The sequence below is a fragment of the Sylvia atricapilla genome, chromosome 4, assembly GCF_009819655.1.
Source record: "Sylvia atricapilla isolate bSylAtr1 chromosome 4, bSylAtr1.pri, whole genome shotgun sequence".
NCBI lineage: Eukaryota > Metazoa > Chordata > Aves > Passeriformes > Sylviidae > Sylvia > Sylvia atricapilla.
Window position 1 is genome coordinate 10,303,480 of NC_089143.1, and position 12,737 is coordinate 10,316,216.

Genomic DNA, 12,737 nt, shown 5'->3' on the forward strand with positions numbered 1-12,737 from the left:
TTACATACATAAAAATATCAACATACAAAACTGATAACATGGGAGGTAAACACCCTCCAAAGTCTAAAAAAATGCCCAGAATGAAATGAAAATATGAAAGTGTAAATATTTTTATGTGTATTTAAGTAGTATGTAGCATAAAGGAAACTGAACTATGGCAGACAGGGAGACTTGACACAATGAGGGCTGCCCTGCTGAGAGTTCCGCTCTTTAGCTTTAAAAATGTTACAAAACATCTTCACTGAAGTTTAGCTGCACATAGAGGAAGGAAAGGCACTCAAGGGAAAATAATGGGACTCTGGGAGATTCTGCTGAGGGGAAGGTTCAAAATCTCTGTGAAACCCATGTCTTTACTCATGGCTTTGGTTAGTCTGTTTTTTCTTTTGGAAATATTTGCTGGGATTGACTATAATGCTCATTTGTAGTCTCTGTTTTGTCAAGAGAAAGCAGTACTTAAAATCAATAAGTGAGAAAATTGTGTGTTCTGCAAGGTGCCTCTGGGTTATCAATTTGATTTCCACAGCTTTGATCCTTTATTGTCTCTTTGTACCAAAGCAAAATAGGCTTGAGCATAAATGTGATACAGTCTCTGCTCACTTTGCCTTGTGGTGGCATTTAACTTTGTTTCACCTATTTGACATACAAGTGACGATGACTATTACAGTTAAACATAAAGTCATTGATGTGACCAAACACCAGTTTTGCAAACCTTTAGTTCTTGTATTAACTTTTCATGAGTGCTTCAATGAGTTCATCTGCTGTGACTATGCTTTTTAAGACATGTGCTATGTCTTGCACATGTAAGTTCTTGTCGGAGAGATTCTTCACACTTTTAACATGGTGCTGGTCCTGAATAACTTTTCATACCCAGCCAAGGGTAGCTGTGGCTCCTCTCTGGGTAAGTAATGATGACATACAGGCAAAAGTGTGAAATCTGTTTTTGTGAACATTGATAAAACAAGCTGCAAAAACCCCCAGCAGTGTAAAATTCAGAAATGGAACAATGTATCTGCATGAACATATGTGAGCTGACTATGGAAAACATGGTATGTAGCTGGTACATTTCAAGTTGCATGAACAGAAATACATTGCTTTTAGCTTTTGCCTGTCATGAAAAATGACTGAAAGAAACCCCAAACTAAACTTTGTTGAATTGGTTAGTAAAAATACACTATGCAAGGTTTCTAGTGGTTTAACAGTGGTATTCAGAAGTATCGGTTTTATTTTAACTCATTGCAAGTTTTTCTTTATGGCAAACTGTGTATTTGAATGTATTTTAAAGCCTCATAAAGAACAGTGGTAAGAAAATCAAACATACTACAACTAAAATGTGGTTTTAATAACTGTGTGTACACTAGAGTCAGTTCTGATGAAAGCTGATGGTGTATTTGATTTTATCCATGCAACAAGATTTTTTCTTTGAATTATATTCGACGTAAATCTGCCACTGTTTTGCCTAACTGTGATATCATTGTTCTCTCAGCAAGTGCCTTACTCTATTCAGTATCATGAATTAATGCCTAGCAATAGGTGTGTCACTTTTAACTTGAAGTCTAGATAGTATCAGCTGGCAAACACTCTTGCTGCTTATTGAGAAACTGTAGGGGCATCCACGGGCGGCAGGGAGAAGGAACTCTGCAGACCTGAGATATTCCAGAAACACGTGGTTTTATTGCAAGGGTCGTGGGTAAAGAGGGCTGCTTTCAGCCACCAGCCTCGGCTGAAGGGAAGCCCCAAAGAGAGAGGGAGAGAGAGAGGAGGTATGAGGTAAGGGAGGTAAAAAAGCAAATAGGGTAAGAGAGGTAAGAAGAGTGCCGGGGTCAGGGCAGTAGGAGAGAGGGAGGTAGAAGAAGAAGAAGGGCGAGGACCTTGTTCCAACACATTATATCTTCTCTTGTGTTGAATATTCTAATTTACAGTGACCAACCGGCGCAAGATACAAAACCCACAAACTTTGCATGCAACCTATGAGAACTACTATAATTACCTTATCATCCCATATTCTAAACTCTAAAGACTACTCTTCTTATCTACTTTTTCCTTGATGCGTTGGCAGGGTGGAGAGGGGCTGCATTCTTGGGTCCTTTTGTTTTCTGTCCTTCAACCTATCTCCAGCTAATTCCCTGCCTGCCATGCCTGCATCTCAAAGCTGGCCTTCATTTCTATTTCACTCACAGGTTTTACATCTCCAGTGTTACTTACCAGACAGTCATATCCATAAGCCCTTCCTGTCCCATCTTTCCCAACAAGAAACCTTCATGATCCCTTGATTGAGTCACAGATGTCAATTTTCTCCCAGGCTCACATCCCTGTTCACAATGCTAACTGAATGGCTGCTTTCTTGGATTCCTTCAGCCCCAGGTTGCCTGATATTGTCATGTTCTTTACAACTGTCTTGTCATAGGGAATATTCTCTGTTAATTTTTATAATTTTTTGGAGGAAGCCACAATATGAGGTATCCTTGATAACCATTCTAGTGTAAAGATGATTGGCCTATAAAGGTTTCTAACTGTGCCAGTTTGCCCCTGTTACTAGCTTTTGAGATACAAACTTCTGTCATCCATCAGTGTGCTGCAGTAATTACTCTCCTTGATGAGCAAAAAATTTTGGTAGGGTAGCGCTCTGCAAGAGGTCTTGATATGAGTAGAAGTTGGCAGTGAGGGCTCTGCTTCCTCTTTTCTGTGTGTGCAAAGAGGAGATGCAGTTGACAGATTTCTAGAACATCTGTGTAACATCAGAAGCAGACTTGAAATTTGAATTATTTGAACAGTCCTGCCGAGGGAAATGTTCTGCACTACAGATAGGTTTATTTCCTGCTAAACCGGGTAGTTATGTAAATATTAGAGAAGTAAGCGTGTTTTTAGTCTGAACTGTTAAAAGTTTCCTTTCATTGTGCTCTTAATCCCCACATTGTAAGAAAGTTTTATTAATTCTTAGAATTTTATAGCCTGTTTTAAAAAGCCCTGGGTTTTTTGCTTCCTGAGGTAGGTAATTATTGAAGAATTAGTATCTCATGTGAGATTCCCCACTTTGAAGATTACATATGTTTGAAATTCTATTTTGAGGATGCTGACCAAGTATGCAGAGGACTTTTGCTGGTTCTTCAAATTGGAGATGAATTCCATGCACAAAAGGTTAGTTATATTTTTTTCATTATTTACAATTATTTTTTCTTTTTTACATATGTGTCTCTTGGACTTCATTAAATTTGAGGTGTGTCTTTGCTCTTGGAAGATACTCTTATATTTTGAAGTTTCAGTGAAAACAGTCATCTGAATTTCAGCAAAGAGGAAGGGGAGAAAAATAATTTGTTATGGCAGTTTTAATTCACAGCCAACTCTAATTTAATGGCATTCTAAAACAGCATTGGAGGAGTAACCCTTGATCCTTACTATTGTAAGACTGTTTTTCTAGTATTTGCTTTACTCTGATTGTGGCACTCTGCAGGGCCGTGGAGTGTGGATTGTCCCTTGTTACAGTGTCTAGCATAGCATATACAGTAAATGAAAACTCATCTGGTGCTGGAACATGGACAGAGAATATATTTCTGTTTTTTTCTCCCTTCAGAACATTTCTTGCTTTATTACTGACATCCCTTTTGCCCAGGAAGAAGTTCCTCCAGATAGTTCTAGATGAAAGTTTATTTGATTCAAGAGTTAGATTGTTCATCAGTCTGGACTCTGAAGCCAACAGCACTATGAAGGAGCTGGGTCAGATTTCCTTGTCTTGTTTTTTCTTGCAATTGATACTGTACTTTGACCAATCATCCCAGCCTCATTTCTTTTGTGTCCTCAGATATCATAGCACAACTTTCTGAAGGCGTAATTTGACCTCTCTATTGGATTCAACAGAGGGAGAAATACTTTAGTGATTTACTCTTTTTTTTTTGCTTTTAGTGATGTTAGTTGCACATATTTTTGCTTTACTTAATTAAAAAAAAAAAAACACACACACACAAAAAAACCTTGATTAAGACTGATAGGAAACTTGAATGGGAAGGGTTGAATTTTGATATCAGTTAGTCAAATTATTAGGGACTAACACACATTATAACCTAGAACTGCAAAAAAAAAAAAAGGTTTTTTGTTTCTATTTAACAAAAGATTACACAAGTACAGAATTTTAAAACTTTGGAGTTTTAGATCATTTTAACAGAAAAAATCAGAACAGAAAATAAAACTGGGGAAGTTTGTCTCCTGAAACTAGTTATGAGTTATTTATGCTTCATATTGTCTGTGTATTTTGTTTAATGCTTGACAACAGGAGAGTAATGCTCAGGTAGTGGTTTTTCAGAAAAGGACTGATGCCTCTCCGAGTCCAAGGAGACTATTGATAGGCATGACCAGCTTTAAATCAGCTGGACCCTATCCACAAAATCCTTTCCTCGGGATACTGATACTTAGAACTAGATTCATCATCCATCACTATTTTTAGAGAGGTTCTTTGTCAAGTTCCAATTGTAGGAAAATACAGGAAATTTCATGGGATACCTAGGAAATTCTGGATTCTTTAGTAATGTCTAGTGTTTTCTTTCAGATTTTGGGTATTACTGCTTCATACATAGTCCAGTCTTGGTGTGGTATTACCATTAGTATGCTTTTGGTTAGGCTGGCATTACAATATTCATTTGTGAGGAGTGTGGAGAGTTGACCCTGCAGGGTGCCCACCCAAGCCATTCCATCACCCCCTTCCTCAACTGGACAGGGAAGAAAATATAAAACGAAAAGCTTGTGAGCCAAATAAGGACAGGAAGAGATCACTCACCCATTACTGTCACAGGCAAAACAGACTCAACCTGGGAAATTATTTTAATTTATTACAATTTAGTCAGAGTAGGATAATGAGAAATAAAACCAAATCCCAAAACACCTTCCTTCCAGACCTCCCTTGTTCCCTGGGCACAGCTTCACTTCTGAATGCTCTGCCTCCTCTCCCAACGGCACAGGGGTCAGGGAATGGGGGCTGTGGTCTGTTCATCACTTGTTATTTCCCACTTCTTCCTCCTGACTCTATTCCTCTGCTCCGTCCTGAGATCTGTCCACTGGAGATGGTTCTCTACAAAGTTCTCCAGTGTGAGTCTGTCCCACTAGCTGCAGTTGTTCAAGAATTCTTCAGCATGGATCCCTTCCATGGAGCACAGTCCTTCAGGCATAGGATGCTCCAGCACGGGTCCTTCACAAGGTCACAAGTCCTGTCACAAACCTGCTCCAGAGTGGGCTCCTCTCTCCACAGGACCACAGGTTCTGCCAGGAGCTTGCTCCAACATGGGCCTCCCATGAGGTCACAGCTTCCTTTCTCCTTCAGGCATCTACGTGCTCCAGCATGGGGTCTTCCATGGCTGCAGGTGGATCTCTGCTCCATCATGGACCTCCATGGGCTCTAAGGACACAGCTGCCTCACCACAGGCTGCAGAGGAATCTCTGCTCTAGCACCTGGAACACCTCCTTCTGCACTGACCTTGGTGTCTGCAGAGCTGTTTCTCCCCTATATTCTCACTCCCCTCTCCCAGCTGCAGTTACTGTTCCCCATGGCTTTTCCCCTCTTCTTCACCATGTTATCCCAGAGTCACTACTAATGTTGTGGATGAGCTTGAATCCAGCTGCTACTGGCTCTGTGGAACACAGAGGAAGCTTCTGGCAGCTTTTCACAGAAACCAAACCTGTAGTCCCCCTGCTACCAAAACCTCACCACACAAACCCAATACAATAGACAGTATAATTCCTCCTCAGAATTCTTGACTTACTGGAAAAACTAACTCTTATGTCTTTGTGCTATAGCAAGGACAAAGCTGATAGATAATCTGACCCTGAGAGGGTGCATGGCAATGTCCAGGGTCTTTGGGGTATGAAGAAGAATATTCTTTGAGAGAAGAGGTTGTTTTTGCACCAGTTGCTGGAGGGTGGTTTTATTGGAGGTGTTTTTCCTGAATATGTGTGAACTTGGGATATATAGAAAGAGCAGATGGATGGGTTGTTTTGTTCTCCTTTATTGATAAATGCATTGATGCTGGTTTGTACCGGCATTTTTTTCATGACTGTTAAGAAATTTGTATTTCCTAATATCTATATGTTTTTAACATACCAATGACATCTTGCCCATTATAAGAGAAGTAATTTATATTTGACTGAGTCAATAATTAGAGTTAAAGAATGGAAGTGACAATGATTGATAAGAACTGAAAACAAGAGTATGTAAAAATAATTTCTTATTACATAGATTTTATATTGAATTTTATTTTCACAATAAAAAAGCAACTTCAACCCTTAAACAGCTCCATTAAATTTTATGTATTTTTTTTCATAGGGCTGGACTCATCAGTGAGACATATTGAACAGGAAACAAAGATACACTTCTGTGTGTCTGTAAAAAAACAAGATAAAGCTGCCTAGCATAATGAGATCCCTCACAAATGTCTATGTCTTCACTTGTGCCTTTACATTCACACTGTGGAATAATATCCAGCCAACTGTAGAAGATGAATTTATTGCAAATTATTCAAGCAGTCTGCTAACTAATGTTCCAAAAACCATTCCAGTTCATACTCAGGTATTAGATTTGTCACATAATAGGATATCTGGACTTAGTACCTCAGAATTTATTTATCTTTCTGACCTTCAAGTATTAAATCTTTCTTATAATCTAATTACGGTACTTGACTTTAGTGTCTTTATTTTTAATGAAAATTTAGAATACTTAGATTTATCTCATAATAACATTTCAAAAGTTTGGTGTCTAACTCTTGCATGTCTTAGACATTTAGATCTTTCTTTCAATAAGTTTACTGCCCTGCCCATCTGTCAGGAATTTGGGAACATGTTTCATTTGGAGTACCTTGGATTAAGTGCTACGATGATACGAATGTCAGACTTCAGGTATATCAAACATTTGCAGCTGCACACTGTCTTCCTGACCTTGGGAAACTTTTCATTGTATGAGCCTCAGAGTCTGACAGCCTTGACTACAAAAAACCTCCACATTGATTTTGCAGCAAACCAAAACTTCATTTTCCCCCTCTTGTACGATGGAATGACCGCTTCAGAAAACTTAAAAATAGTTAACTTAAGGTATACCTTGAGCTACAAAGATTTCCCCTCTCCATCTTTAATGCTTTTGAAGAAAATCAAGACAACAGTTCTCACACTTGATGCTGTGGACTTACAATGGGCTATCATCCTGCAAATTTTCATGCTTATTTGGTATTCACCTGTGGAGAATTTGACTGTGAGAAATTTGACTTTTTGGGGACCACTGGAGGAGCCAACTGAACATGCATTTCTACCCTTATTAAGCTCTGTGAAACAATTAATCTCTTTGGATGGCTCTATGAAAACATTAACTTTGGAGCATGTTCGTAATAAGGTTTATTATTTCAACCAAGGGGTTCTATACAGGGAGTTTTCAGAAATGAATATTGCCAATTTGACAATAAATGATGCATATATGCCGCACATGCTTTGCCCCAATAAAACAAGCTTGTTTCAGTATTTAAATTTTTCTCACAACGCCCTGACGGATGAGTTGTTCCAGAATTGTGGAACTCTCACGGATCTGAAATTACTTATTTTGCCTAAGAATAAATTTGAGAGCCTTCTCAAGGTAAGCTTCATGACCAGCCGTATGAGCTCACTGCAGTACCTGGACATGAGCAACAACCTGCTGCGCCACGATGGAGCTGCCGTGCGATGCCAGTGGAGTGAGTCTCTGTCAGAGCTGGACCTGTCCTCCAATCAGTTGGCCGATGCTGTGTTTGAGTGCTTGCCGGTCAACGTCAGAAAACTCAGCCTACAAAACAATCAGATCAGCAATGTCCCCAGGGGGACGGTGGAGCTGAAATCCTTGGAAGAGCTGAACCTGGCATCCAACAGGCTGGCTGACCTGCCAGAGTGCGGCGGCTTTGCGTCGCTGCAGTTCCTGAATGTAGAGATGAATTCGATCCTCACCCCATCTGCTGACTTCTTCCAGAGCTGCCCAAGGGTCAGGGAGCTGCAGGCCGGGCACAACCCGTTCAAGTGTTCCTGTGAGCTGCAAGCCTTTATCGGGCTGGAGAGGCAGTCGGGGGGGAAGCTGTTTGGCTGGCCGGCGGCCTACGTGTGCGAGTACCCGGAGGACGTGCGAGGAACGGAGCTCAAGGACTTCCACCTGAGCCAGCTGGCTTGCAACACGACGCTCCTGCTTGTGACAGCTCTGCTGCTGACGCTGGTGCTGGTGGCTGTGGTGGCCTTTCTGTGCATCTACCTGGACGTGCCGTGGTACGTGCGGATGACGTGGCAGTGGACGCAGACCAAGCGCAGAGCTCGGCACGACTCCCCCGGAGACCAGGGGCCCGTTCTGCAATTTCACGCCTTCATTTCCTACAGCGAGCGTGATTCCCTGTGGGTGAAGAACGAGCTGATCCCCAGCCTGGAGAAGGGGGAGGGCTGCATCCAACTGTGCCAGCACGAGCGAAACTTCATCCCCGGCAAGAGCATCGTGGAGAACATCATTAACTGCATTGAGAAGAGCTACAAGTCGATCTTTGTGTTGTCTCCCAACTTTGTGCAGAGTGAGTGGTGTCACTATGAGCTGTACTTTGCCCATCACAAGTTGTTCAGTGAGAACTCCAACAGCTTAATCCTCATTTTACTGGAGCCGATCCCTCCGTACCTTATCCCTGCCAGGTATTACAAGCTGAAAGCTCTCATGGCGAAGCGCACCTACCTGGAGTGGCCAAAGGAGAGGAGCAAGCGTGCCCTATTCTGGGCTAACCTGAGGGCAGCCATTAGCATTAACCTGCCAATATCCAGTGAAGCAAATGAGTAGGAGAGTGATGCTACACCTACTAGTAGTACAAGTTTTTGAAAAACTGACTTTACTGTTTTGCATTAAACTGTTAATATTTTTTTCTATTTTCTTACCATATTCCCAGTTTGTTGCAATATATGGTACATATAGAAATTGCTATTGCTTATTCAAGCCATCCAAATAGTCAAAAGGCATCTGTGGCTGCCCATCATCAACAAAGAGAATGAGAGAGAAATTTTCATAGTGATTGACCTAATTTTTAGGTTGCATTTATTTTGGACTTTTCCCATTGAAAGCTATATTTGGAAGTAATAACAGTAGTTGTTGGTTCAGTGTTATCAGGCTGCCAAGCCATCCATTTAATCTTTGTTCTGACCTGAATGTTGTGAAGTTAAGATTGTAGGGATCTGCTTTCTTGGTTTTAGTTAAATAACACAAAGAAGAAAACTCTTGTTTGAATCCAATCCAGTACATTGGTATTGTAGATGTCAAGAATACAGTATCCACACCCTTTTAGCCTGTTTTCCCTTCCTGGAAGTCATTCCCTTCATCACAGAAAGACTTTCTTGGGTAAGTGCTGAATAGTTGAATCAAATAATCCTTGTTTGATGTTCTTCCTGTGCTGTATTAAATGTTAAACTTGCCTAGAGATAGATACCTGCCAAGTCATGATTTCATAGAATTTGCTATTCACTGTCTTCAAATTAATAGTTAATACCTGTACTAATTATTTTTATAGTATTGTAATGTTACTGCTTTCTGCTGTGATTCTATCAAGCTACACTGGGTTGCATGTTTTTTCTGTTTCCCAATTCTTAGAAACTCAATGTTTGGAGGTGAACTCCCTTTTTATCTCCAGGCTTTCACTGAACTCTGTTACCTTGCTCATTTAATTAGCAGGTGCTCAGGGTTATCACACAGGTGAAAAAAAGAGTAATTTTCCCTGGAAAATAACTTCTCTGCTAAAATCTTACTTATTCATGTTTGTTAGTAGGAGACATCTGGTAACTTGCTGTGCTTGTATTTGAGTCTAATAAACATCTCATTCTTAATTGATTATTAAATTTCATGTGTAATTTCAGTAATGATGTGGAGTTGTGTCATACTTAAAGCTTAATGGAATTGTAAAGTCCTGTGATCACAACTGTGAGCAGCACATGAAGTGACCAAACTGGTAAGAGGATGTGATCCTTAGCACTCATTGAGGTGGCTCACCTAGCACACACCAGGTGTGGCAGCTAGATAAAACAGTGAAATTGAAGCTGGGGGAGAGCTTCCTGGTGTTCAAAGACGCTGAGACACTGCTGGCACCCACCTACCAGTTCAGGTTAACTGGATAAGATCACAGTAGGATGGCAGGTGCCTGGATCCTGAGCTTTGAAAGGAAGATCTAAAAATCTCTAGTAAATCTTAATCATCACTCAATTATACACACTCATTAAATCTGTATCTCTCCAATTTAGAGAGGAGGATGTTGTGGGGGATCATGTCAAAGCCTTATTCAGAAATTAAGATTTAGTAGGTATTAGGGATCCTGCTGGATGAGAGGCTGGACATGACCCAGCCATGGGCACTCACAGCCCAGAGCCAAACGTGTCCAGGGCTGCATCCAGAGCACCGTGGGCAGCAGGGCCAGGGAGGGGATTCTGCCCCTCTGCTCTGCCCTGCTGAGACCCACCTGCAGGGCTGCTTCAGCTCTGGGGGCCCAGGGTAAGAAGAATGTGGACCAGTTCGAGTGAGTCCAGAGGAGGGCACAAAGATGATCAGAAGGATGGAGCACCTCTCCTATTAGAACAGACTGAGAGAGCTGGGGTTGTTCAGCCTGCAGAAGCTCCGTGGAGGTCTTTTTGAGGCCTTTCAGTACTTAAGTAGGGCTTATAAGAAAGATGAGGAGTTTTTAGCAGGTCCTGTTACGATAAGACAAGCGGTATTGCTTATAAACTAAAAGAGGGCTGATTTAGGTTGGATATAAGCAATGATTTTTTATAATGAGGGTGGTGAAACACTGAAGAGATGGTCCAAAGAACTTGTAGGATGTCCCATCCCTGGATACCTTCAGGGTCAGGTTGGAAAGTGCTCTGAGTGATCTGATCTAGTTGAAGATGTCCCTGCTCATTGCAGGGAGTTGGACTACATGACCTTTAAAAGTCTGCTCCAACCCAAGCCATTTTATGACTCTATGATTTTATGATTTAACGATTTTACCTGTCTAGGACTTCTTGACACTTTAAAGGGAATACTACTAAGAAATCCTGTGCCCCCTCTTCCTGAAAACCTTCTCTCCCTCCTAGGCGTTACAGCCTAAGGACATGACTAGCAGTCACACTTAGTGCTAATGGCCTAAAGGGAACATAGTCTATCCTGTTTACTGGACAAGAAAAGAGGAAGTAAAATTTCTTAATTCAGGCTTTCTGGTCTCTGTAAATTTAATGCATCAGCATTAAATGCTTAGTTATGTCAGCATGCAATGGGGAATTATGTCTTAAATAATATACAGAGTGGGCCATGGAGGAGTCCCTCACCTTTAAGACTGTTCTGAAATGTAAGTTTTAGGGTGTGAAAGAAATGGTTTCTCAAGTTTGCCATTGTTTTGTAATATTAATACTTTAAGAGCCTTTTATACTCTATTCTTCCCACCTCACAGATCTTTCATGCACATGCCAAATATTTCAGTTATTTACATACCTATGTACATTACAGCTTCTTAAAATACATATTTGAGTTCCTTTGATAAAGCAGACTTTTCTCGTGGTTTGGCGTGTTGGTTGGTTTTCTTTTTTAAGTAAACATTTGACAGTATTTCTTATCAAGCAACATTGTGTATTGGCTTAGTGTTCAGCCAGGCCAGAGTTTTAATTGTAAAGGACACATTTAAAGTGTTTTTATGACTAAAAATCGCAGTAAAGACTCAGAGAGCAGTTTTAAATCTTTGAGCGAATTTCTGTGTATGGCAGGATTGAACTCAGTGATAGCAAATAAGACAGAGGGAACAGTTTAATTTCTCAAGTACAAGAAACTGAGTATTATCTTAAATTACAATCTCGTGAATTTAAATTTTGCCTTTTTCTCAGACTAAGAGGGACACCCAGTGGCCGATGAAATTATCACTGCTTCCCGAAAGTGATCACTCAGTCTAGAGGATGCAATTCTTTTTGACTCATAGGAAAACAGAGATAAACCTTATCAGGCCAACAACTGGAGTAGTCCCTTGCAAGTGTGCGGGCTCGAGAGGACAGGTCAAGATGAGCTTTTTCCCGTGGCAGCTGCCACGCTGGGACAGTGGCCATGACTCCCCCATGCCATCGATCCCTCCTGCCTGAACCTTTGAAATCAACAGCATGATTCGAGTATCTCTGACTTTGCAATGTGCAGTCCTTATTTTCAAGCAGGAGTCCAAGAAATACGAGCCAGTCATTTCCTCATATTCCGATTGCCGTTTGCAGGCTTTTGTTTTTATGCCTCATCTCTGCCGTACCTGCTTTCCCTTCTGTACATCACCGTGGCACAGCACAGGTGCTCACCAGGCTGATCTGCAGGATCCCAGGCAGTGAGAGGCCAACATGCTGATGCAAATACTTCAGTCGAAACGGGAAGTGTTAGAGATGCATAGTGGATTCAGCCGGGCTCCCTCTTCTTAGGCATCTGATAAGGTGTGAAGAAATAAAACCCCGTTCTTTGTCATCTCTCCCCATTATCATCGTCATCATCATCTCTCAGCACAGCCTGCAGGTGTGTCCGGAGGCACGCAGGACTCATGTGGTGATGTGTCAGCAGCCTCTGGCACCCCGGCCTGGGAGCGGCTGTGGGGCAGAGCTTGGCTAGCGATAGAAAAGGCAAACTCACGAGTTTGGTGCTCCACACCTGCATATGGACTAATTAGAATGCCCTATTTAGAAGTAAGACATTTTTATGAGCTTGCCACTGAGTGTGCTGCTGGACATAGCTCCTGCAGCAC

General features: G+C 41.4%; 1 protein-coding gene across 2 annotated transcripts; it reads left to right on the forward strand.

The window, feature by feature from the left end:
• Positions 1 to 2,923: 2,923 nt before the first annotated feature.
• LOC136360119 (toll-like receptor 1) lies at positions 2,924 to 9,309 on the forward strand. 2 transcript variants are annotated; one of them, XR_010743421.1, is made up of 2 exons: positions 2,924 to 3,135; positions 3,797 to 3,865. XR_010743421.1 is itself a non-coding variant. In XM_066317102.1 (2 exons), the coding sequence occupies exon 2, from the start codon at positions 6,395 to 6,397 to the stop codon at positions 8,798 to 8,800; it is 2,406 nt and encodes an 801-aa protein (XP_066173199.1). In that variant the 5' UTR covers positions 2,924 to 3,135; positions 6,305 to 6,394; the 3' UTR covers positions 8,801 to 9,309. The 2 variants fall into 2 exon arrangements, 1 of the variants encoding a protein (XP_066173199.1); XM_066317102.1 differs by lacking the exon at positions 3,797 to 3,865 and adding an exon at positions 6,305 to 9,309.
• Positions 9,310 to 12,737: the final 3,428 nt, after the last annotated feature.